Genomic DNA, 27,476 nt, shown 5'->3' with positions numbered 1-27,476 from the left:
CAATTTAATGCAGACAGAGAGCAGGGTGACAAAAAAAAAAGGGCCCCAAGACCTTCGCACGTTACATTTTAATCAACGGGAGATTGTTGTGTTTGGAAGGGAGGCCCAGAGCCACGTTTTAATATCCAGCGATCTGTAGCCTGCTGTTCTCCTGGGGCCTCACATCTAGGGCTCCAGTTTCTGTTGGTTTCTTTTGATGCTGCTTCCTCTCCTCAGTGAGCCAGGGCAGTTCTTTAAACAGAAAGAGAACAAGATGCAAAATGACTGCATCCACGGAAACAGTGTTCCCGGGAACGCCTGCATGCCCCTGACGCAGGGCTGGTAGAACAGGAGTCTGAGCAGCGATGGGCACGGGTGACTTGGCAGGTCCAAGGTGGTGGGCAGGACCCGTCGTGGAGACTTTCACGGAGCAAGGAGGCATGGAACTGGGTAAGGTCATTATCTTCCCAGACCAGGCTTTTCATTCTGGTGCCCACAGTCATAATAATAGTTCAAATCCACTGGTTGCCCATGGTCAGCCAGGTATGAGGCTCAGAGAGTTACATGCACCATTCAGTCTTCTCAACAACTCCGTGAGGAATGCACTAGTTGGAGGCCCAGCTTATAGCTTAGAAAACTGAAGCGTGGAAGGGTCAAAGACTTGCTAAGGGCACACAGTTGACAAACATGAAGCTGTGCCTCAGCACTGGAGCCTTAATGCTGACAGCGTTAACATTTAAAAATACTGAGAGGCTGCTCTATCTGCTGGTAATCTTCAGGAATAGCCTAGACATTTGTCTGGATTCATTTCAGCAGGGTTTAGTTTAAAGAACAGGCGAGACCAAACATTCTCGATAATAAGCTTCCAGTCGTACATAGCTATGTATATAAAGATCTGTATATCTAAAGATACCTATCTGTAGTTAAATATTTGTATGTAGTTAAAGCAGAATGTGTGACAATCCATTGAATTAGTGTTATATATAAATACACATATCCAGGGGTGGGAAAAGTAGGTTTATAGTAGTTAGGAGTACACAAAACATTGTTTATTTTTATATTATTATTTATCAATTATTGTATTATTTATTTGTATTACAACTGCAAGCCTCCTTTTTCCACCCCTGTATTTCTTATTTTTATTTTCTGCATTGCTTTGCAATTATTACTTGATGTAGTTCAATTGGCTCAGCATTTCTTTAAAAAAAAAAACAACCACCATATTTTTATTGATTTATTTTTTTATTTTTTTAGAGAGAGGGGAAGCGAGAGGGTCAGAGAGAGAAATATCAGTGTGAGAGCTTAACATCAATCTGCTGTCTTCTACACACCCCCTACCAGGGAGAGAGCCTGCCACCAGGGCATGTGTCCTGATCAGGAATCGAATGGGCAATGTTTTGGTGCATAGGATGACACCTAACCAACTGAGCCACACTGGCCAGGGCACTGACCATCGCTTCTTAGGCCTGTTGTTTCCCTCCTCCTATCTACCCTATATTTCTCCAAGAAGATATCACCCCAATCAACAGGCTAATGCTTCCTAGGGTGATGTTATACTGGCTTAGGTCACCCAACAAGACCATCAGTCAAAAAGCGACATTTAAAAGCCAGAATCAGTATCACATTTCTTCCTTCCCAGTAAGTCTCATACATCAAATATTAAAAAAAAAAAAAAAAAAAAATCAGTCACAATATTTACTCTGCGGTCATGAATGTAAATTTTTTTCCCCCCCTGAGTTTTTAATAAACTTAAAATTTTAATTTAAATAAATCATGGCTAGTTCAGAGAGGAAAATTTGGGATTTGTACGGGACATTCAAGATACTTCATCGTATTCTGTAATGCTGACTACAGGGTGTTTCTCTTGGTTCCAGCTGGAATGAGCCATTTGAAATCCATGGAATGGTGATTCAGCAACACATTTCACAAGAAATGGTTGATATCATCACTGAGCCTTCCCCCTGGAATAGTCTGGCATTATTGAGGTACTGACAACAAGGCGCTGGATGAGGTTAACAATTCCATAAAGAACCCAGAGCTGTGCTTACATTATATTAAGAAACACATTTAGAAATTAAGTTTTCAATTTATTTAAGAGATACTAAATGTTTCTCTAAAATAAAATATACTTTGGCTTTGTTCAGCTACAAATACATTATCATTTGCCTTATTTGCAAGTATTTCAGGTGTGTGTGTGGGGGGGTGGGCGTGTATAAGTAAAGTGACCTGTTTTCACTGTGTGAACTTCTTGTTTATAGAATTTAGGTCCTTCTAAGATTTCAAACAATAGATGTAATAAAGGTTAAGATTCCACAAGGACATCTGTAGTCTCCTTTCTTGGATATGTGGAACACAAATTTACATTAAACCAATAATCATAGCTCAAGATCAAAATCACCTCTTGGAATGTTAAGAGCTGGGACTAAGCAGCATTTTAGAGTTACCTGATTCTAATCTAGCGTATTCTAAAACAATGTACAGGGCCACACTATGAGTTAAAGATAGTGGCCAGTTGCCTCGGCATTTTAAGGTGGGGCTCGGCATGGTGGGGGAAAGGAAGGACAGAGCTTTGTCATAAGAAAGGAGTATCTGGGACCAACCCTGTGGTCAACACACAATAAATTTTTGTGGCCTGATGAATGGAATGAAATGCCTAAAGGGCAGGGCATTCTAAGCATAGTGTGCAATTACAGCTAAGGGGAGGTGGGGATGGGATGCCTGGAGGGAGGAACATGGAGTGAGGGAGCTGCCTTGGACCTGGAAGTGCGGGAAGTTGGAGGAGGGAGGAAATGTGAGGACTTCACCTTCAAGTTCACAGTATCCGTGGCCCAGGGGAGTCAGGCCAGGAAGTGAGAAGTTAGCTCATCCAGTTTGTGCTCTTTCCAAACAGGCTAATATATGCCCTGAGAAGGACATTTTAAACCAACACAGAACATATGCATAATTACAGTAGTTTATGATTTTGAGTTTTCCTTTCTTGACAGAAGCAAAAGGAGAGAGGACTCATAAGGAAAAGGGTACAGCAGGTATAAGATGTCCTCATTCTTGCTGAAGTAAATTTCTAGTTTTCCCTCAGCTAGAGTTCAATGTTGATTTTTAGCATCTAGGAGTTCAATGTCAGAAAGTTGTTCAGGTTCAAATCCTTGACCACACCTAATACCGCACATAGGGAAATTAAAATAGAACAAGGAGATGATACTGGGGCACAGGACACAGCCACAAACAGGTTAGGCTCATTTCGAATCTTCCAGAAAATGAGATTTTCATTGTTTCTCAGAATAGCTTAATTGTTACATGATATTTGATGACAGCTTGGGGAAACGTAGTCACCTACTATCGCCTAAATTACTAACTAGTTCCTTCTGGTCACTACCTCTGCTAGGTGAAAGGTTACTTTTGTGTCTATCCAATTTCCTCCCTTGAGATTACAAAAACAATAAAATTAGCTCGACTGGCCTCACAGCCCACAATTAATTTAAAAAAAAACACACAAAAAACACAAGACCAAAACCTGTTAATCTTGTATGTTTTTGGTTGCCTTCAGCAAGAATGATCAAATATATATGTAACCTTGTGGGTTATATTTTGGTGAAAGATCAAAGTTGATAATACAATAAAATGTTATTGCCAAACCCTGACTTCAAAATGTACCTGTCCCATATGACAAAATAATTTTTAGTGCATATGAGCATCATATGGGCCCATATATTCCCAGCCTATTTTCACCAGTTTGGAGTTTTCAACTCGAACATTTTAGGCGAAAATATATGACCTTGGCACAGGGACATAACTATAGGTAAGTCTGCACAGTTGTTGACAGTTAAGAACTAAGGCATTTCATTAACTTTGCTGCCTTGGACAGAAAGGATGTACAATTTATGTTACACAAAGTCGCTCAGGTTCCTACAGGCAGAGATCAATGGCACATCAAACATCCAAATCTTATTTCTAACTCAATATCTCCTGAAAACGTTTTACATGAAAAACATTCCATATACTCGCTCCACTTTGAATTTTATGCCCTTGGTTGATCCGCAAAATAGACTCTTAAACATAAAGGTATCTGCTTATTTATATATTCCATTACTGCATCTATTTTTTCCATCTGTTCAAGTTCCAGGCATGACCTGTAACTGAGAGCCATCACTGAGAGACCATAAGTAATCTTTTTTCAAAGCACAGTTGATTTAGACTAGAGATAATGATCCTTCAATTCAGGTGATCATGGAAATTGAGGATAAACACACACCTTCTGAACTCTTGAGTCATTCCTTATATTGGAAAGAAGCCACCATAGCCATTGGCGGTGGCCTTTCCACATGACCTCCTAGCTCCTTCCTAGGCTAAGAGATCATCAGCTTATTTAACACTTCTCCCTCGTTAGGGACGTAAAGATGTACGCAGTGTGAGGGAAGAACACCATAAGAACATAGATTAGTTGAGTTCCAAGAAACTCTTCCAGAATCAGATGGAAAAACTTATGTTTTAAAAGAAGAGGGCACTCCATTAAACCGCTTAAGAATTTCACAGTTTCAAATTGGAAGGCTTAGAAGCAAACAAAAACTCAAGGTCAAAGCTATTAAACGCTTATTAAAAAATTGTGTTGGAGAAAATTGATTCTTTGCTAGTACTTGTTTCACTATGCATTCCTTTTCAGCTCTATGGGAACAATTTGGGCACATTTATCCTTACATTTTCAATGATGACCAAAAGTGCCTTATTTTTTCAATCTTCACCTGAGGAGTGAGGATATTTTTTCCATTGATTTTTATAGAGTGAGAGAAAGAGGGGAGGGCGGGAGAGAAAATGAGAGAGAGAGAGAGAGAGAGAGAGAGAGAGAGAGAGAGAGAGAGAGAGAGAGAGAGAGACCAGAGAATGAACCTGCAACCCAGGTACATGCCCTTGACCAGGAATCAAGCCCTCGAACCTCCTGTTCTCAGGCCAACACTCTAACCACTGAGCAATGCAGGCCAGGACAAAACATGCCTTTTAAAAAGAGTTTTCAAAATGTCATGGTTTCCAATGCAGTTGGGAGGGGGGGGATAATCTTTATATATATATATATATATATATATATATATATATATATATATATATATATATACACACACACCACTTAAGAAACTTTGCTGGCAATGCAAAACCTTAACATGCCACCAGGGGTCCTGATAGCCAGAGAGGGAGATTTGGCAGGAGATCAGCCAGTTTCCTCATCTATCAAAATCCCATTTGGGAGTAGGCTTAGCAGGCAGTAGCAATAGGAATGTAATGTATTGTCTATAATGGTAAGAAAGACTGTAATCTCGATGAATTAGCTGTTGATTTAAATGCCTTCCTCTCCCACCACAATCCCATTCAAATTTCACCTGAAATAAAGAATCCCTGAGTTTATTTGATCACCTTGAAATACACCTAGGAACCAGGTCAATATACATGGGCCATTTAACACTAGTTCAATCATATTCATAACAAAGAAGCTTTAGGAATTCTCTAGGTGCTTAAAGAAGTGTGGCATGATGCACTCCAGACAGAGACATAAATAAATGGCAAGCCTTGTCCCAGCTGTCATGCACTAGGCTGTGTGATCTTGCCCAAGTCACTCAGCTTCTATATATCTTCATTGTCTCATCTGTAAAATGGCGGTGGGATCATACTCCCATCTTTAAACTCCCCTCCAGTTACAGGTAACCACCCTGTTAATTGTCCTTTATTACACCTTTTCCCTTTGGAAACAGATATTACTTTGGGAAATCCGCTGAGTAAATCAGAGGGACTACAAGTTATTCTCGGGAATTGCAGGCTGTTTTGTGGTCTTGGGTTCTGGTTCATCCCATGTGCCCTAAGGCAAGGGCCTAGATCGGCGTTTTTCAACCGCTGTTCCGCGGCACATGTTGCCTGGTGTGCCGTAGGTGCAGACAAGACAAGAATTTTATAATTTTTCACTATTTTGTTTATTTAATATTTCATAATAAAGTAATTATAAAATACTTTCTTTGTGTTTATTTGATTCCTATTCAAGAGAATTACTTTATATATAGTCAATATAGGCACAGAGTTAAATTTTTTAACATTTTCTAATGGTGGTGTGCCTCGTGATTTTTTTCATAAAACAAGTGTGCCTTTGCCCAAAAAAGGTTGAAAAACACTGGCCTAGATAAATAAAACTGAAAGTTGGGGGCATTGCTGGGTCCGTGTCCACCGTGTTTCTCAGGCGGATCCACCAGGATATTGTGCAAAAACATCAGAATGACAATGGAAAGTAAGAGAATAAGTTGTGTTGGCCACTCCCAGCTGACAATCTCAGAGCTCCCAGCTGACAATCTCAGAGCTCCTCCAGCCCAGGAGAGACACCTCTGGGTTTCATTCAGTTCGCTTTCTGTTTAGAAGGGCTCCCTCCCCTCCTCCCCCTGCTTATCATTCCTGGACCGGAGGCAGTCACGTGACACAGTTGCACACAGGCAGAGAGGGCACACATAAAGGACAAGAAGAGGGTGGGGATCTGAGCCAGAATCCCCCCTTCTTACCTCCTCCGCAGGACTCCGAGCACTTGGTGAAGCCCTCATACTCCCAGTCATACAGCTCATCGAAGTCCTGTAGGCCACCGGTTTCCCCCGGGTGGGGCTCAGGCAGCTCCCCGTTGCAGGGTCCCGCATAGCAGGCTCGCTGGGAGGCCGGCTTGGGGCCTTCACATTCGTCCACAGGCAGGTCGGCCACGGACTGGGAGAAAGACAGGAGCACTTGGCACTTGACTATTCGCACCTGGGTCCCCACACCGCAGGTCACCGTGCAGGCCGACCAGGCCTCTGGGATGAACCTGCAGTTGGCAAGCAAACAAGAGGACAGGGTGAGAAGCCCCAGGCAGCAGAGCCTGGGCACCGGGAGGGGCCGCGTCCCACCTGCCGCCATGGCCCAGTGCCCTCTCAGGATGTGCTCAGGGCCCTGCCACCCTGTCCTCTGACGGGCGCTTCCGTTTAGTTCATCAGCTCACTTGCCACTGTTTCTGGATTGGTCTCTTCCAGTGTCATATGAACTCCCAGCTGGAAGACATTCCAGCCGCAGACCACCTGCTTTCTGCCTGCCTTGCACCCACAGGGGCAGCGATTCCGAACAGGGAGGGAATTGATGGTTTCTTCTCTCTGGCTCTAAATCCCAGCACTTGTGCCTGCTGCAGGATGCTGGCTATTCTTACAGCAGGCTAATTCTGATACTAAAAACTCTAACAAAGGAAGCCCGTGGAGATATTTAAGGAAGTATTTCTCTTAGTCTGGATCTCATATTCTTTAATTTTCTTTGCTTTTCTGCACAAATGTGCTTCCCAAGATTTATTTATATGCAGAAAAAGTTTTTTGTTTTCTTTTCGTATTTTGTAAGTTTCCAAGAATGGAGCCGTCTTGCTGCTCACACATTCTTTGAATTAGTCTGGACTGCAGTTCTTTTTATATCACAGAGAAAAATCTGTGCTACAAATTTAAATCCACAGGCATGTGACAGTAAAGAGGCTGTGCTTTGCTACAAGAGTGTCCTGTACCCCTCAGCTCCTGAGAGAGAAGCCGCAATAGCCAGAACCTGATTTATCTCCGAGTTTCTCTAGAATGTAGAACAAGATCCACATTTTTAAAAGTTTTTCCCCCTTTCCACTAATCAACAATGGCTATGCCTGCAATGACCTTGAGAGGGGCCTAGGGAAAAAAGCCCAGAGGGAACTGCTAACATTTTCAAAAACTTAGTAAAATAATCTGGAGCCAGAACTTCGGAATAAACATTTTTTTATTTTTCCACAATCCTACTGCTTTCTCACAGGGAGTTGTGCTGAGGAGGCATGCAAATCTGGCTCCTTAACCTTGACTTTGGCAGAAAAGGAAAGAACTGATAAGAAGGTTCTAGGAGTGCAAATGGTTCATATCTAGTTTAAGGGAAATTGAAATTCTCACAGTAAAACAATCCAAGTTTTCTAACTGGAAGGAACACAACAAGGATGCATCCTGGGCCTGAGCCTGGGCTGTGCACGGAGTAGGGGGACCTGGCATGGTGTCTCAGGCCTGGAAGGAGTCCCTTTAGGAAGGGACATTTGTTATCCTTAAGGAGTCTCCCCCATCGGAAAGATTGAAAGTCACATGCAACCTTGTCAGGAAGGTGGATGAGGGAGGAAGGGCCACCCAGAATTATTCCCAAGAAATTCTCCTCTCAATGTTACCTCCCTCCCTCTCTTGTTTTCAAATTCTTGAGTTCATCTTCTGACACCTAGAGAAGCTGGGGGGAAAACAGTGTCCTAAAAGATTAAAAAGTCTCTCCGTCTTTAAACAATGCTACCTATGGAGACTCTTTAGAAAAATAAAACTATAATCTGAACTCAAAATAATCTTAACCATCTTTTTTCATGCTCCTATACATCTGCCTGGCTCCTGACTCAAGCATCACAGCAAATACACAGACACTGAATATTGCACTCCAGGTGCAGCCATAATGGAAAATGCAAAACTAATGCAAGATGCTAAACAATTTCATATACAGGGAAAAAACCCAAAAGCAAATGGTAAGTCTGCCAACTGGAGCATAATGTAATGAATAATGCTTGTTTAATAATGTGGTGCTGAATTTTGTTTTCAAATGCGAAAAGATGACAAGCTCCCAAGAAGAATGGCACCCTATTAGCTTTCCCTATGCAATGAGGATTACTGTGCTGTCACCTGTCACAGCCCTCTGCAGTGACCGTTGTGAAAAGACAAGATCAGCTAGCTTTTTCTGGAAAGGGCCAGATAAAAAATATTTTAGATTTTGTGGCTATGTTTGTAGGTCTTTATTGTCGCAACTACTCAGCACTGCCAACATAGTATGAAAGCAGCCCTAGACAACATGCAAACAGATTGGTTCAGCTGTGTCCCAATAAAACTTTATAAAAACTGGGGATCAGGTGGACAGGGTAGTGAAAGGGTCTGAATTTGGCCTGTGGGCTGTAGTTTTCTAACTCCTGCTGCAGAACATTTAGTGAAGATACCAAACACACTGAGACTCGCAAATAATCTCCAAAGTTATTTTAGGCCTTACTTTCTATCCCCCCCCACACACATATATAAAGCTTATAAGAATGACAAGTAGCTAAATTGATGTATGTTTTATCTTCCAAAGTGAGTCCCAGATGAATTCTGGGAATATAAATGATGAGCAAATTAAACATTCAACTCTCCTTGCCTATAATGTGGATCACTCTGCATTTGGTCTCTTTCCAGGACCAAGAAGCCCACTGAGTAGAAAGGGCATTGCTACTGATGCCCCATGAACTCTATGAAATAGCGGAAACATTTATTTTAAAGCAGCAACCAAATGAAAAATGAAAATAAGTATGCATGTATGCGTGTGCGTATTTTTCACTATCTGGACATTTAGGGTTAATAGCAAAACCAATAAACATCTATTTTATATCTCCCAAGTGAGAGTCTTATCAAATATCAAATAGCTTTACTGGCTTATCTCCCAACCCACTATCCTGAGGTCTTCATCAAGTTCACACCAATTAAAAACAATTTGGCTTTTAAGTAGTGCTGTCTTCTAGCAGTCATCTTAATTTCTCTAATGCATACACTGTATGATATAATATATCCTCTCTTGTTGAAGGCAGAAGATTATATTTCAAAAGAAAAATACATAATAGTGCAAATGGCCAAATGAATAATAACTTTTTCATACGAACCTTTCCCCCACACCCCTAGATTTCTCAACTCTGCATTTACTATCTTGAGCTTTCTGGCCACAAGTGGGAGGAAGCAAGGTCAGTGAGAGGGCAGGCAAGTGAGCTAAGAGGTTTAAATGTCATGTGTGGCTGACTCAATTAGAATTGTACTTGTTGAGTTAGAACCTTTAAAGTGGGATCTTTAGAACAGAGTCAATAGGCATTTAAAAAGTCATTTTGATGTACAAATGTACAACGAAAAAGTTCTTATTATTGAAGTTTAATTTGGGTAATTAAAAAATTCTTTTTGTTTGCAGCACTATGGTGGGATGAATAAAAAATGGCTGGGTAAGTTTCTTAAAAGATAGGCTTTAAGTTCGGGAAGGACTGATATGATTTCACATTTAATATTGCCATCTCCAGAAAATTAAAAAGAATTCCAACGAATATATGATTTATGCTTCTGTCTAGTCTTCCACTGATTTCCAAGCTTAATTGTTCATTTTATTAACAAAAAGCTTAGTCTTTTATTATAGTTATTACCATAGTCCTTTTCATGGAATAAAAAACAGTGATAATGAAACTCACTTGTAAAATCCCAAAGTGGTTTAGTTTATTAGTAGCTATTATGGAGTCAGAGCATGGACTAAAACAATAAAAAAGAAATTGCTTTATTAATTCAGTTAAACAGAACCAATTCATTTTTAGTTAATTAGTCAAATGTCACTGCAAATCTTAGCCAGAGGTAGGCTCTGAATTTGATACACTATTATATAGTTTGTGGTGAAGATATTGACCTGCTTTTCTCCTCTTACTTTCCTTTTGCTTCTCTCCTTCTTTCTCACATATATTTTTGTTTAAAAAATAATTGGGACTATTCAAAATAAGTGTAGCTTTAAAGTATACATTTTGATGCTGTGACCAGCTTGCTTTGTGCTCTGGTTTCAAAATGCAAATTGAAACTTGCAGGAAATCACATTAGGAATACTTAATTTTGGTTTACTTTTCAATCTTATTACATTTAGATTTTAAGAGGTTGTGGATTTTGTTGCCCTCTCTCTGTTGGCAAATGTTTGAGTATAAAAGTGGTGGCAACATATCAGAGTGAGGAGAAAGGAGGGAATAAACTGTAGTTAAAAATTATAAGACTACTATTTGAAACAAGTCATTAAAGTTGCAGGATACAAGATCAATATATAAAAATCTGTTGTGTTTTTATATAATAGCAAAGAAATATAAGAAAAAGCAAAGGAAGAAACAATCCCATTTACAATATAACAAGAAGGATAAAATGCTTAGGAATAAACTTAGCAAATGAAGTGAAGGACCTGTACTCTGAAAACTATAAGAAATTGGAGAAAATGCAAAGAAATGAAAAGACATCCTGTGTTTATGGACTGGAATAATTGACACTTTTAAAATGTCCATATTACCTAAAGCAACCTACAGATTCAATGCAATCCCTGTTAAAATCTGATGGCCTTCGTCACAGAAACAGAAGAAAAGATCCTCAAATTTGTATGGAACCACAAAAGACCCCAGATAGTCAAAGCAATCTTGGGAAAAAAGAATAAAACCGAAGTATCACACTCCCTGACTTCAAACTATACTACAAGGTGACAATAATCAAAGACATGTGGTATTGGCAGTGAAATAGACACATAGACCATTGGAACCAGAACTGAGATCCTAGAAATAAATCTACGTGTATGAGGGCAACTATTTTTCGACAAAGGAGCCAAAAACATATATCATGGAGAAAGGGAAGTCCCTTCAATAAATGCTGTTGGGAACACTGCAAAGCCACATGTGAAAGAATGACATTAGATGGTTATCTGACACCATACACGGAATTACTCAAAACGGATTAAAGACTTGAATATAAGACCTGAAACAATAAAATACATAGGCAGTAAACTTATGGACCTTTGATTCTGACAGGTTTTTGTGAACTTCATCTCAAAGGCAAGGAAAGTAAAATAAAGAATGAATAGGACTACATCAAACAAAAAAGTTTCTGTTCAGCAGAAGAAATCAATAACAAAACAAAACATCAACCAACTAAATGGGAGAAAATATTTACAAATGATACTTCTGATGAGGGCTAATATAACAAAATATATAACCAACTGATACAGCTCAGTAACAAAAAAACATATAATTTGATTAAGAAATGAGCAGAGGATTTGAGTAGAAACTTTTCTAAGGAAGACAGAAGATGGCCAACAAATATATGAAAAGATGCTTAATGTCACTTGTTATAAGGAAAATGCAAATAAAAATGACAATGAGATATCACCTCACACTTGATTGAATGGCTATTATCAATTAGACAAGAAGTAAGTGCTGGAGAGGATGTGGAGAAAAGGGAACTCATGCACACTGCTGGTGAGAATGTCAATTGGTATAGTTACTATGGAAAACAGTATGGATATTCCATACAAAAAATTAAGAATATAGGTACAATATTCCATACGAAAAATTAAGAATATAGGTACAAGGATCCATCAATCCCTCTTCTGGGTATCTGCCTGAAAAATTTTGAAATATTAAAACAATATTATATATATGGATATATATATATATATATGTTCACTGCAGCATTATTTACAACAGCCAAGACATGTAAACAACCTAATTGTTCTTTGATGGATGACTGGATAAAGATGTGATGTGTATATAATGCAATATTACTCAGCCATATAAAAAGAAACTACTTCTATTTGCCACAACTGGATGGGTGTTGAGAGTATCACACCAAATGAAATAAGTCAGACAGAAAAGGACAAGAATTGTATGATTTCACTCATGTGAGATATAAAACAAAAATCAGCAAACAAACACGCAAAACAAACTCATGACACAGACAACAGTTGGTGGTTACTAGAGGGGAAGGGGAGTGTGTGTGGGGAGGACAAAGAGGATAAAGGGAGTCAGATATATAGTTATAGGAGACTAGAATCCGGGTGGTGAGCACACAATGAAGTATACAGGTTGATATATTGTGTGATAATGCTTTACAACTGAAATGTATATGTCATTAACCAATGTTACCTCAATAGATTTAATAAGAAAATAAAGAAAAAATCACTTTAAAATGGACCCAAAAGATTATCAGATATCTTTTTAAGTGGATCTTTCCTAGTTTTTTTCCCCAATCATTTGTTGACTGTGAGTTACTTTATCACTCTACAAATTGCAAAAGACTGATTTTCCCATAGAAATGCAGATTAATTATGTCTAGTGAAATGCAATTTATTGTTGCTCTGTGGATTGACCCATTTTGTGCTTATTTGTAAATTTATTTCTGTAATCTTATTTGCCTATATGCACATGGTTCTTTAAATTTCCTTTGAATTGGTTATAACATTAATGAGGTAAAGAAAATCTTCAACAGATGTTTATTTTATATCTGCATGAGAATGATGTTTTTTTTCCTCTCTCTTTATAAAATTTTATCATTTATCTAGTGGCCACGGAGGTATCTGGAAGATAGCATAATGGAAAAGTAAAATATTATGTAAGTAACTGCACCTCACATTAAACAGAAAGTCTTTTTATATAAATATGTTATTTGGGGACAAAAAAAATCACCATACTTTTTGGTAATGATGTTATTCCATATTGCCTTCTCTTATTTTTAATTTGATTTTCCTTTCTTTATTCTTTTTCTTTAGTTTTGAAAAGTTGGTTCTCTGGTTCTGAGACATCCTTGAGATATTAATGAGTAAAATCTTTAGGAAAAGGGGCAGTTACTTAAAATCAAGTTGGACATTTGGCCTATGGAATGCAGAGCATTTGGAGACAGGAGAAAGAAATCTGCTGCTGTGTGGGAAAGAAACTTAGAAAAGGGCAAGGGAAACATCTCCCATCTGTATCAGTTTTATAGGAGATCAAAATCCTGAATAGCTAAAACATTTTAGTTATTTAATGTCTCTCAATGAAATTAAAAGGGAAGATTTAAAAATCTCTCTAAAATAAGAAAACAAATAAAACCTTTGGAATGCTACAAATGGAAAGCAACTCTTTAATTGAATCCCTTGAGAAATTTTAGAACTGTAAAACCCATCATACCAAGCCGACCTTAAAATGATTAAAAATATGACAAAAGCATTCAAGTTTCCAGAGAACATTGATCCAAAATATGCCTCCACAACATCTAAATCATTCCAAATAAATGAGAATCTCACTTATTATGGAAGATCTTTAGTCAAAGATACTTGATTTAATGCAGAATTATGAACATATTTCCCAACTGCTGTTGTTAGCTAACAACTCTCTGGAGCTGCAAACAATTCATGCTAGTTAGATAACACATTGAAGTCTTCAAGAAAAAAAAATATTCAAAAATATCCAGGACACCATGGCACTAGATATCTGATAATACCACTTTTTTTTTCATAGGTTTCTCAAACCCTTAAGTATCATGCCGGTTTATGCGAGTCTTCAGCACTGTTGAGAGCCCTTGGTTATTAATCTAACCAAGAACAGAATGATCCTAGGAGTTAGAGTAGCAAAACAAATGACAATTTTGATGCAGCCACCAACATAACTATTTGATAAAAAAAACAAAAACAAAAACTTAGTTGACTGCCCTGTATAATGCCACTAACCAGTAACAAATGAATGAATGAATGAATAAATAAATAAATGAGAAGGAAGGACACAAGTCCAAAACCCACTAGGGCAGCATTGGAAGAGCTATATTTTAGTGGCATTTTCAAGAAGCAGACTTCGTTTTCTCATGGTAGAGATGCTCTTTTGTGTCCTTTGAGGGGCAGCTCGCCTTTGCAAGAATGCCTCAGTGGTTTTATGCAGAATGCTCAGTGCTAGAAATAAGGGAGGAAAAGCAGAATGCCTTAAAGACCACATTTTCCTTTCAAAGAGATATTATCCCTGCAGGAAATGCTGTGGGGGTTCAGAGATCTCTCAAAGTTCTAATGAGTCAGACTACTGGCTCTTTTAAGGGCCAGCACTTCATATTTGAGTCTCTGTTAAACTCACCTTTCAGTTCTGATCTAGCTCCAGGTAAGATATTAGTAGGAAAAGAGTTGGCCATCAGAAGGTTGTTATATTTTACCAGTAAGAGAAAAGGTGACAGAATAGCTGATAGTCAGTTTCTAAGGGTAGTGGCCCCACGTTGTCTACTATCCCCAACAAATCCAGTCCTCTGTGTTCCCAGTGGTATCCAACACCACAGACCTGACCTTTCTTCTTGAATTATTTCCCTCTCTTGATTTACATGACACCAAACTTGCTTGATTTTCTTTTCTGGTCATTTCCTTACCAACCTCCCTTTCTAGATCTTTCTCCCATCCTCAAACTCTAAATATTTCAGTGCCCAGAGCACAATTTGGTATAGTCTTTTGATGTGTTCATCAATGATTCTTGACTTCAACTACCATCAATGTGAGTGTAACATTTAAGAAAAAATCCTCACCTGAGGATATGTTTATAGATCTGAGAGAAAGAAACATCAGTCAGATGCCTGCCATATGTGACTTGATGGGGGATGAAACCCCCAAACTTGTGGTGCAGGAGATGATGCTCTAACCAACACAGCCATCCAACCAAGGCAGGGTAACTTTCTAAGTATAGTCAGCCTTTAGTTTCCACTGGTTCCGTATCCATGGATTCAACCAAGGATAGATAGAAAATATTTGAAAAAAAAAAGTTAAGTTTTACTGACATGTATTATGTAGTTAGGCCTACAATGGTTATGTCTGTACTAAACATGTGCAGACTTTTTCTTATCATTTGTTCCCCAACTAATATAGTATAACAACTATTTACATAGTATTTATATTGTATTAGTATTATAAGTAACCTGGAGATTATTTAGAGGATACAGAAGGATATCTGTAGCTTAGATGCAAATACTATGCCATTTTATATAAGGAACTTGAGCATCCACAGATTTTGGTATCTGTGAGGGGCCCTAGAATCAATCCTCCATGGATGCTGAGGGGTAACTGTATTTAATATCTAGTCTAGACCTTTTGTCTGAGCTTTATACCCAAACATTCTTTTTGTTGTTATTGTTGTGTGTTTTTTGTTGTTGTTAAGATTGGGCTAGGAAGCTCTTTTACTCTTGAAAAAGAGTAAACACTAATCTAATGTAATTTTCTATTTATCAAAAACTTACATAGGGCTTCTTATGTGCCAGGTACTATTTTAAGTGCTTTATAAATAAAAGTTGTTAAAGCTTTACAACCTGATAAGAACTATTTTTATCTCCAGTTCATCTATAAATGAGGAAAGTGAAGTATAAGTCAATCACGCAGCTAGTAAAGTTTCATGCCCTTAACCACTACACATGGTTCTCTCTCTTGCCTATCATTCTTAATTTGATATTTCAAAGGTTTCTCCAACTTAAAATATCCAAAATTGAACTCTTGATTTCCCTCCTCAGTATTGTATTCCAGCACATGACTCTACTGGCCATCCAATTGCTCAAGTAAAAAAATTAGAAGTTATTCTTGACCCCTCATTTTCCCTGACTGCTCACTTCTAAATGATTCCTAAATTCTATAAATTCTCTCTAAAAAATGTATCAGAGGTTCATTTACTTTGCTCCATCTTCACTACCACCACACCGATTAAAAAAAAAAAAAAGCAACAATAAAAGTTAATGTTTACTGATGTGTTTTAAGCACTTCCTATATATTATACCATTATTAGGAGTGGGTACTGTCGGAAACATCCTGAAATGGGCAAAAGAGATGATTAATTGTCCTTTACACTGGAGGGCTGGCATTGCCTGGCAGACTCTCAGGCTTGTCCAGACCCATGGAAGTGTAAGTCTTTGCCTTTGGCTAGTCTGTTTTGCAGCTCCATAGAGAAAGAAGTTTCCTTGCAGTGGGATGGTGATGATACAAATGTTCCTTGTCAATAGTGATGGAAATGTTTTTCTGTGCATGCCAGTGGATATGATTTTGTCTGGTGGAAAATACACACTTTTCTAAATACAATTCTCCTATGAGCTAGTTTTAACATCTTACTGGTTCCCTCAATAATTCATGAGTTAAATAAAAATTATAACCTGTGTTTATTTTATATTTCTGAGTCATAATTTTACCTTTTTGAAAATTACATTTTAACATTATTACTTTCCTCCCAATTTCTAGGTGATAAAATTGGGATATAAAGATTTCCAAGGTCACACTGGCAGAATCAGACTCTAACTGTGGTGGCTCTGCATCTGAACTCCTCACCACCTCACCGTCCTGGCTCTCAGGGTGCCACATGAGCTGTGATCCTTGAAGCTCATATCTCTCTCTAGACTACTACAACAGCTGCCCATTTTTGTTCTTCCTGTTAGCCCTTGTCCATCCATTCTTCATGCTGAACCAGGGGAGTCTTAAAATGTGAAGCTTTTCATTGTTTCCTACTATAGCCAGAAAAAAAAGCCAAACTTCTTCCCAAAGTTACATTATGCCACTCTCCATCTATGTCTCCCACTATTCTTACTCTAATCACTAACCTCCAACCACTTTAGTCTTCCTTCATGTCCTGAAATATGTGTCATTCTCCCCTGACTCAAGATTTTGTCAGGTGTAGGTCCATCTCCTCCCTGCTCGCAGTTTGGAATGATTCTTACTTTTCCTTCAGGTATTAGCTGACATGCTTCTTCTCAAAAAAGACTTCCCTGACCTTGACACCTCTTGAGATCTTTGTCAGACTCGCTTAAAACACCTTTTAATTTTCTCATAGCTGTAATCAGCCTTTAGAATCACGTATGAATAGTTCTGTAAGAACTGTCTCCCTCATTGGACAAACACTCTATGAAGGCAGAATTTCACATAATACACAATAAATACTTTAAAAAAATCCTTACTTGAGAGTATTTTTATTACTTATTTTTTAGAGAGAGGAAGGGTGGGTAGAAGAGAGAGTGAGAGAGAAAGAGAGGGAGATATGAAAGAGAAACATCGATCGGTTGCCACCTGGTTTGGGGATCAAACCCACAAACTTTTGGTGTGCAGGATGATGCTCCAACCAACTAAGCTACCCGGCCAAAGCAATAAATGCTTTTTTTTTTTGAAAAGGATAAATAGTAGGGCAAGAGTTGGTGACACGAGTGGCTGGTATTGGGCTTCTTGTTGGGCTTGAAGACTGAAAGCTTGCTTAGCTAAGGAGGCAATAGCCTGGAAACTCAAAGAAATTAAACCATGCCTCTCAGTTCCAGGTATTGACATGAAAAAAAACAAAAACTTTTTCCTGTTGTAGGAGTTTCTTTTGATGCAAGAATTAAGTGGCTGCAGTGGGCACCATTCCTTTTATATTTCTTATATCGTGATGGGGTGTTGGGTTAATCTGTAGCTTGGTGAAAGTTTAAATTCTGTGTATATCACACTTAAATGTAATATTTGTAAAAATGATATTTTAGAAAAGAAAATGATTTTTGGACAACTTTGAGCCAGAGGCTGTCTCCTGTAATTTATATGTGACTATTCTAACGTTGCCTTATCAGGCCAGCAGTGACTAGGCAGTGAAGGCTAGGGAGAGTTTGGAGTTGCTTCCAGGTTAGAGATGCCTGAGGAGAGCTATTTTTCTGCCTACTCCTTAAAACTCCACATCACAGAGTTTTGGGAGAAAGTGAAGATAGATCACTAATAGTATGTAGCAGATGGAAATGGAGCCAAATTACTCTCTTCACAAATGAAGAATGCGTAGCCATAGCCCATGGACTAAAATGCCTTTATAGCTTACAATACTATTAGTACATTTGTAGCCTTCAGCTTAATACCAGAAAGTAATCTTTTTAAAATTAAAAATGTTTTCAATTATGGTTTACATTCACTAATAATTTGTATTATCTTTAGATATATAGCATAGTAGTTAAACAATCATATACTCTACTAAATCTTCCCCTGATATTTCAGTACCTAACTTGCACCATATATAGTTATCACATACTAGAGGCCCAGTGCACGAATTTGTGCACTGGTGGGTTCCTTTGGCCTGGCCAGCAATTAGGGCCAATTGGGGCCTTCTCGCCCAGTCCCAATCAGGCTGATGGGGGCTGGTCAGCTGGGGGGAGAAACTGCAGGAGATTGGCTGTTAGAACACACTTACCACCCAGCTGGCCAGGGGGAGAGACTGGCTGTGGGAGCTGCCCCCTAGTGGTCAATTAAGCGTCTGGTCCTTGGTGGACAATGCGCATCATAGCAACTGGTAGTAATGGTTGATTGGGCTTTTATATATATATAGATTACAATATTATTGACTATATTTTCTATGCTGTATTTTATATCCCGTAACTATATTGTAACTATAATCTGTACTTCTCAATCTCTTCACCATTTTCACCCAGTCTCCCAGCATCCACTTCCTCTGGCAACCATCAATCTGTTCCCTGTATCTATGAGTCTGTTTCTGTTTTATTTATATTGTTTTTTAGATTCCACATATAAGTGAAATCGTATGATATTTGTCTTTCTCTGACTGACATATTATTTAGCATAATACTCTCTAGATTCATCCATGCTATTGCAAATAGTAAAATTTCCTTCTTTTTTATGGCTGAGTAATATTCCATTGTATATATGTACCACTACTTTTTTTTAATCTACTTGTTTTGCTTCTACAGCTTGGCTATTGTAAATAATGCTGTAATGAGCAGAGGGGTGCATTTATTCTTTCAAATTAGTGTTTTGGGTTTCTTTAGATATATTCCAAGCAGTGAAATCACTGGGTCATAAGGCAGTTCCATTTTTAAATTTTTGAGGAAACTCACCATTTTCCATAGTGGTTGTACCAATCAGCATTCCCACCAACAGTTGCATGAGTGTACCCTTTAATCCACATCCTTGCCAGAACTTGTTTGTTGATTTATTGATGGTAGTCATCTGATAGGTGTGAGGTTATATCTCATTATGGTTTTAATTTGCATTTCTCTGATGATAGTGACATTGAGCATCTTTTCAATGTCTATTGACCATTTGAATGCCCTCTTTAGAGAAGTGTCTACTCAGACCCTTTGCCCATTTTTAAAATTAGATTATTTTATGGTGTTGAGTTGTATGAGTTCTTTAAAATTTTTTTGATATAACCCCTTTTGAGATCTATCATTGGTGAATATGTTTTCCCATTCAGTGAAATGTCTTTTCATTTTGTTGATTTCCTTTGTTATGTAAAAACTTTTTGGTTTGATGAAGTCCCATTTGTTCTTTTTTAAAACCTTTTTTTTTTTTTTTTTTTTTTTTTTTTACTGATTTCAGAGAGGAAGGGAGAAGGATAGAGAGATAGAAAAATCAATGATTTATTGATCAGCTGCATTCTGTATGCTCACTGGGAATCGAGCCACGACCCGGGCATGTGTCCTGAATGGGAATCAAACTGTGACATCCTGGTTCATAGCTTGATGCTCAACCACTGAGCAATGCCAGCTGGGCTCATTTGTTCTTATCTTATTTTGTTTCCCTTGCCCAAAGATATATATTAGAAAAAAATTTTGCTGCAAGAAATGTCTGAAATTTTATTGCCCATCTTTTCTTGTAGGGTTTTAATGGTATTTAGTCTTACATTTAAGTATTTAATTTATTTTGAGTTTATTCTTGTATATGTTGTAAGAAGGTGGTCTAATTTCTTTTCTTTTTTTTTTTTCTTTCATATATCTGTTCAATCTTCCCAACACCATCGGGAATAGACTGTTTTAACCCATTGTATGTTCTTACCTCCAAAGTCAAATATTAATTGCCTATATGGGTGTGGGTTTATGTCTGGACTCTCTATTCTGTTTCATTGACTATATGTCAGTTTTTATAGCAGTACCATGCTATTTTGATTACTATGGCCTTGTAGTATAGTTTGATATCAGGTAGAATAATCCCTCCAACTTTGTTCTTCTTTCTCAAGATTGCTATGGCTATTTTAAGGTTTTTCTTTGTGGATTATTTGATCTTGTTCAGTGAAATATGCCATTGGTATTTTGATAGGAATTGTGTTGTAAATGTAGATTGCTTTGGGTAGTATGAAATTATAATGATGTTAATTCCTTCTATCTATGAGCATGGGATATGCTTCCATTTATTTGTATCTTTTTAAAATTCTTTCTTCGGTGTCTTAGAATTTTCTAAGTACAGGTTTTTAACCTCTTTGTTAAGTTTATTCCTAAGGTTTTTTATTTTTTTATTTTATTTTTATTTTTTTATTTTATTTTTTTTATGCAATTGATTGTGTTTTAGTTTTCCTATCTGATAGTTCATTATTGGCATATAGAAATGCAACCAAATTCTGGATATTTATCTTATATTCTGCTACTTTATTGAATTCATTGTCTAGTTCTAATCATTTTTGGTGGAAACTTTAAGGTTCCCTATTTGCAGTACTATGTCATCTGCAAATAATGACTGTTTTACTTCTTCATTTCTTATTTGGATGCCTTTTATTTTTCCTTCTTATGTGATTGCCGTGGTGAGCTTCCAGTACCATGTTTCTGATCTTAAGGGAAATACTTTTAGTTTGTCCTCATGGAGTATATTAGTTGTGGATTGTCATATAAAACCATTATTATGTTGAGTTATATTCCCTCTATTCCCACTTTGCTTGCTTGAGAGTTTTTATCATAAAAAGGTGATAGGTTTTGTCAAAAGCTTTTTTTGTATCTATTGATAGGATTATATAATTTTTATCTTTCAGTAAGTTTATGTGGTGTACCATGTTAATTGATTATGGATATTGCACCAAGCTTGCATCCCAGGAATAAATCCTACTTGATCTTTGTGTATGATTTTTTACATGTATTGCTGGATTTGGTTTGCTAACTTTTTGTTAAGGATTTTTGCATCTACGTTCATCAGGGATACTGATCTATAATTTCCTTTCTTTGTCGTGTCTTTATCTGATTTTTGTAATTGAATAATGCTGGCCTCATAAAATAAGGTTGAGAGTATTGTCTCCAGTTGAATTTTAGTCCTTTGAACATTTGATAAAATTCACCCATAAGACTATCCTGTCCAGATATTTGTTGGGTGTCTTGATTATTATTTCAATTTCATTAGTAGTAATTGGTCTTTTTTAGATTTTCTTTTCATTCTTGATTCAGTTTTGAGAGATTGTGTCTTTCTAGAAATTTAACTTCTTTCTTCCAGATAGCCCAGTTTGTTGGCACATAGTTGTTCATAATATTTTGTTATAATCCTTTGTATTTCTGTAGTCATTTGTTACTTATCCTCTTCCATTTTTTACTTTATTTATTTTGGTCCTCCCTCTATTTTTATTTTTGATGGGTTTGGTTAAAGGTTTGACAATCTTATTTATTTATTTTTGAGAACCAGTTCTTAGTATCATTTATCTTTTTATTTTTTTAAGACTCTATTTTGTTTATTTCTGCTCTGATACTTATTATTTCCTTTCTTCTCCTTACTTTGGGCTTTGTTTTTATTTTCCTAGTTCCTTTAAGTGTAAGGTTAGATTGTTTATTTGAGATTTTTTGTTTGTTTGTTTCTTGAGGTAGGCCTGTAATGCTAAAAATTTCCCTCTTAGGATGACTTTCACTGTGCCCCAAGATTCTGTGTTGTTGTGTACTCATTTTTATTTGTTTCAAGTTATCTTTTGATTTCTTCCTTGTTTATATTGTTTAGTAACATGTTATTTTGACTTATGTCTTTGTGTTCTTCAGGGTTTTTTCCCCCCCTCTCATGATTGATTTCTAGTTTCATACCATTAGAGTCGGAGATGTTAGACATGATTTCAATCTTCTTAAATGTTTTGTGTTTTAACATGAGGTCTAGCCTAGAAAAGTTCCATACGCACTTAAAAGAATGTATATTCTCCTGCTTTAGGATAAAATGCTCTGAAAATATTAATTAAATCTATTTGATCTAGTTTGTAATTTAAGGCCACTGTTTCTTTGTTGATTTTCTGTCTGGAAGACATATTCATTGATGTCAATGGGGTGTTAAAATCGCACTAAGACTGTATTACTTTTAATCTCTCCCTTTATGTCAATCAATATTTGCTTTATATATTTATGTGATCCTATGTTTGGTGCATAAATGCTTATAAGGGTTATATTCTCTTGTTGGATTTATCTTGTTATCATTCTGTAGTGTCTTTCTTTGTCTCTTATAGCCTTTGTTTTAAAATCTATCTTTTCTGATATAAGTATTGTTATACTAGCTTTTATTCATTTCCATTTGTATAAAATATATTTTTCCATCCCTTTACTTTTAGTCTGTGTCTTTCATTCAATGTGTCTTGTTTTGTTCTCCAGTCAGCTACCTTATATTTTTTAAGGCATACATTTAAAGTTATTATTGACTAGAGGCCCACTGCATGAAAATCATATGCAGGTAGAGTCTCTAGGCTGGGTTGGTGATCAGTGCCAATCTGTGGGGTGACTTGTGGGGCAATCTGGACTCCCCTTCCCGTGCTGGCATGCACCTTGGCTGGCCTGGGGCCTGTGGACAGATCCTACATTGAGCATCTGCCCCCTGGTGGTCAATGTGATTAAGCGACTGGTCATTCCACCCATCATTCCATCATTCCATTGATTTGCACATTAGGCTTTTATTATATAAGAATAAGTGGATATTTATTGCCTTTTAATTCTTTATAACTGTTTTCCTCTTTTTTTTCTTCTTAATAAGGAAGACCCTTTAACATTTCTTGTAATATGTTTGGTGGTAATTAACTCCTTTAGCTTTTTCTTGTCTGAAAAGCTCTTTTTAGCTCCTTCAATTTAAGTGATAGCCTTGCTGGGTAGGGTAATCTTGGTTGTAGATCCTTGCTTTTCATCACTTTAAATATTTTGTGCAAATCCTTTTTGGCTTGAAATGTATCTGTTGAGAAATCAGCTGACAGTCTTATAAGAGCTCCCTTGTAGGTACCTGACTGTCTTTCTCTTGCCACTTTTAAGATTTTTCTCTTAGACTTTAACTTTTGCATTTTATTTATGATATATCGTGGTGTGAGTTCATCTTACTTGGGATTTTTGCACTTCTTGGACTTGTGTGCTATTTTCCTTCACCAGGTTAGGAAAGTTTTCAGTCATTATTTCTTTAAATAAAAATTCTCAATCTCTTGCTTTTTCTATTCATAGGTACACCTATGATTCAAATGTTGTTATGCTTCATGTTATCCCAAAGATCTCTTAAACTATCCTAATTTTTAAACAGTCATTTTTCTTTTTGCTGTTCTGACTGGGTATTTTCTGATACCTTGTCTTCTTTAATCCTTTGCTTCATCTAGCCTAACTGTTTATTCTTTCTAGTATATTTTTCATTTCAGATTTTTTATTCTTTATTTATTCCTGGTTATTTTTTTTAATAGTTTCTATGTCTTTTTTTTTTCATGCTGTTGAAATTCTCATTAAGTTCCTTACAATCACTTAAAAAAAAAAATCTGTGTGGTTGATTACTTGCCTCCATTTGTTTCATTTAGCTATTTTTTGTTGTTGTTGAGATTTCTCCTTGTTCATTTATTCTTTGTCTCCCTATTTTGGCTGCCTCTTTTTGTTTGTTTCTTTGTACGAGATAGATCTGAAATCTCCCAACCATGGTAGAGTGACGTCATGCAGAGGTGTTATGTGGGACACAATTGTGCAGTATTTTTGATCACCTGATCTGGGTGCTCCAGGAATGTCTTTTGTTTGGGTTATGTAAGCCATCCTGTTGTAATTAAGTCTTAAATTTTTATTTAAATTTATTGGCCCAAGATTGGTTAATAAAATTATATAGGTTTCAAGTGTACATTTCTATAATACAACATCTGTATATTGCTTTGTTTGCCTACCATCCAAAGTCAAGTATTTTGCCACCATATATTGGACTCCTTTTATCCTTTACTACCCCCTCACACCCCTCTTCCCTCTGGTTACCACCATGTTTGCCTGTGTCTATGAGTTTTTATTTATTTGTTTTTTTCATTTGTTGCTTTCATTGTTTTTATTCTTCATTTGTAAAATCATATGGTAATTAACTTTTTCTGTTTGATTTATTTCACTTAGCACCCATGTTGTCACCCATAGCAGTATTGTTATAATCGAGTCTTGATTGCTATTCGCCATTGTGCATGGGGTCAATTCTCAGGCTGGCTGACTGTGAGGATTAACCATGACCATAGCATATGAGCTGCTGTCCAAGTGTTGACCACATGAAGCGGAATTTGCCTCAGCAGGATCTGAGGCCTGCCAAAATCTCCCTTTGGCTGGGCAGCTTGTGAAGGTTACTGAATCCTTCTCTGATGTTGTTTGAAGATCACCACTGGATATGTTGATTCTGGGGCCTCTTGGGAGGATTCCTGGAGCATATTGATATCAGATGCTGCCTGTGATTGGCCCTGGGCAACCTGTTTAGACCTATAATGTGATCCACAGGTTGTGGCTGCCTCTGCTGGGACTGGGTGTGTGTGGGAAGGACCAAGTTGTGTACAGAGACCAGCTTCCACCAGCACTGATTCATACAGCAGAAATCCCAAGGCACCCTGAGATCTGCCTCTGCCTGCTGGCTGCCTCTTAGGTTCCATCACTGAAAGAGCCTCTGGTGGTATTAGAGTTCCATGAGAGTTTCTCAGTGGTGTTCACCAGACTTATACAGGTTCAAACTCACTGCCAGTGCTTGGTCTGATGCCACTCAGCAAAAGTTCCAGAGCATACCAAGTCTAGTTGCCATTTGCCAGGTGCTTATAGACTTGTGGTGGGGTTGGTTCTCAGAATCATCAGGGTGAAGCCGGAAGAGTTTATCAGGTGTAAGTAGACCAATATTTAGCCATGCGAATGGTGTGCGAGGGAAAAATGGCTCTCTTCTAGAGCCACAAGCTCATTCTGTCTTGGATTCTGCCTAAACCTCCTGGAGGGCCCAAGTTCAGCTGGTGGGGGGGAGGGGGACACAGGGGGTAGGGTTGCCTGAGTCTGTAGGGTGGGGCTAGATGATCTCCCATGAAGGGGAGGAGCCAGTCAGGGTTACAGGAAAGTGGGGGTGATGGCCCCTGCTACAGAGCCATACAATTCAGTCACTAACACTTCCTGAGACTGCTAGGACTTCCACACCCTGGCCCAGACAGCTAGCTCAGCAAGGTGTGAGCTCCTCAGGGTTGGGTGATAGGGAGTCTGCTGGGTAGGTGTATTGTGCTCTCCCAGGCTGATGCTGTAAGGAAGGGAATGATGGTATCTGCTGTATGGAGCAGGCACTCAGCCCAGGGATCCTGGTGACTGTACCTGCAGCTCTCTCTCTAGAGTCACAAACTCATCTTTCCTCGTTCTACCCTCCCTCTACCAGAGCCCAGGGTGAGTGGCTGCAAACAAAATTTTGTGCACTGGCTCTTTAAGAGGTTACCTGTATCTCAAATAGACTTCTGTCTCTCCCTGGCAGACAGAAACCTATGTGCTTTTCACAGCCAGATGTTATATGGGCACCTCTTCCTGGCTCTGGTGCTCTCGGCTGAGGTGCCCAGTGTGGTACTGAGACCCCCTGCTCCTCAGGAGGAACCTTTGCAGTTGAGATATCCTTGTGGATTCTCTACCACTGCACCTGGTGCAGGGCCAGCCCTTTTCATGTCCCTACCCTTCCTATCATTCTCGATGTGGCTTCAGCTATAATCCTTGGTTATAAGACTTCTCTTCAGCAAGGCTTCAGTTGGTTATTCAGGTTGATTGCTCTATATTTCAGTTGCAATTCCAGTTTTGTTCTGGGAGGAGGCGAATGTAACTTCCAATTACTCCACCACCATCTTCTGAACCCACAATGTAGTTTTTAGGTGCATATCATTTCCTCTGACTTTGGGGATAAAAATCTAAAATATTGTACACTCAGAAATCTTTTCACGAACCATTTCTTCTTCTCATGTAGTGAAATTAGTTTATTCTGCAATTTTGTAAAGGTTTCTTTCCCTTAATTCAACAAGTTTGGCAAAGCGTTGCAATGAAAAGTTCAGTTCATTAAAAATGACCTTAATGGACGTAACATATATTGGTGGTGACAGGGTCCATACTTTATTTTGGCACACAAGGATCCCATTCATTTGTCTTTGTCACTCTCTAGGGCTCAGCTGAGCAATAGTTCAGATTTAGCTTTCTGAAAGTAGCTAAAGAATGAGCAATAAGTGGAGACAGTAGGCGAGGTGACACATGTAGAACTTCTTGGTTTGCATTAAAGGCTTTTTCAGTGACTATGTAAAAATGGCTCTGTCTGTTCTCTTGAATTTGTGATTGATTTTTCTGTCTTGGTGCATGCTGGGAGCAATCTGCAGAAATCAACTGCATTTCACTCAGAGTTGAGAGGATGCTTTTCCACTTAAGAATTTTCTAAACTTTTATTATTAATGTTTGCTGTTCCCTATAGATCCCTTCTTATTCAATTAAAGGCAACTAACCTTTGTCCTTTAGAATAAATCATGAGCTAAATTCGAAGTGTGATGCTTAAAAAGTAAGTCCTCAAAGAACCTCAGAAGTATAGCAGAGAGGCAGGTGGTATTAGCTGGGAAACCACTAGCTTAATGTGGAGTTAAGTTATACCTTCTTGCTCTCACCAACCATTAGATACGACATGTATGAAGCTATTTGTAAATGGTAACTATTGTACATTTTTACTCCCTTAAAAGTTCTCTAGGAAGATGAATGATGCTGAAAAGGGCTCAATCATAACCATGGTTAACATATATAGAGAGCTTCCTCCAAATCAAGAACTTTACATATATTAATTTTCACAATATGTGTATTATTATGCTCATTTCACAGCTGAGGAAATTGCAGCCTACAGGGTTAAGTGACTTGCTCAGGGTCCCCTGTTGTTAGTGGGGGATTCAAGATTAACACCCAGGCAGTCTGTCATTGGAGCCCACACTTCTTTTTCCAAGCAAAATAATAATTTATTTAGGTAGAAATTTA

General features: G+C 37.9%; 1 protein-coding gene across 3 annotated transcripts in view; it reads right to left on the bottom strand.

Annotated features, from left to right (window-relative positions):
• ADAMTSL1 (ADAMTS like 1) overlaps positions 1 to 27,476 on the bottom strand; it is an 849,328-nt gene that overhangs the window by 169,018 nt on the left and 652,834 nt on the right. For all 3 annotated transcript variants that reach the window (XM_036434138.2, XM_036434136.2, XM_036434139.2), the window contains one exon: positions 6,504 to 6,793. In XM_036434138.2, the coding sequence (XP_036290031.1) occupies positions 6,504 to 6,793 (290 nt within the window). The remainder of the gene's footprint in view (positions 1 to 6,503; positions 6,794 to 27,476) is intronic.

The sequence above is a fragment of the Pipistrellus kuhlii genome, unplaced genomic scaffold (assembly GCF_014108245.1).
Source record: "Pipistrellus kuhlii isolate mPipKuh1 unplaced genomic scaffold, mPipKuh1.p scaffold_m20_p_12, whole genome shotgun sequence".
Lineage (NCBI taxonomy): Eukaryota > Metazoa > Chordata > Mammalia > Chiroptera > Vespertilionidae > Pipistrellus > Pipistrellus kuhlii.
Note: the sequence above shows the minus strand (reverse complement) of the source record. Positions and strands in the feature narration are given on the sequence as shown.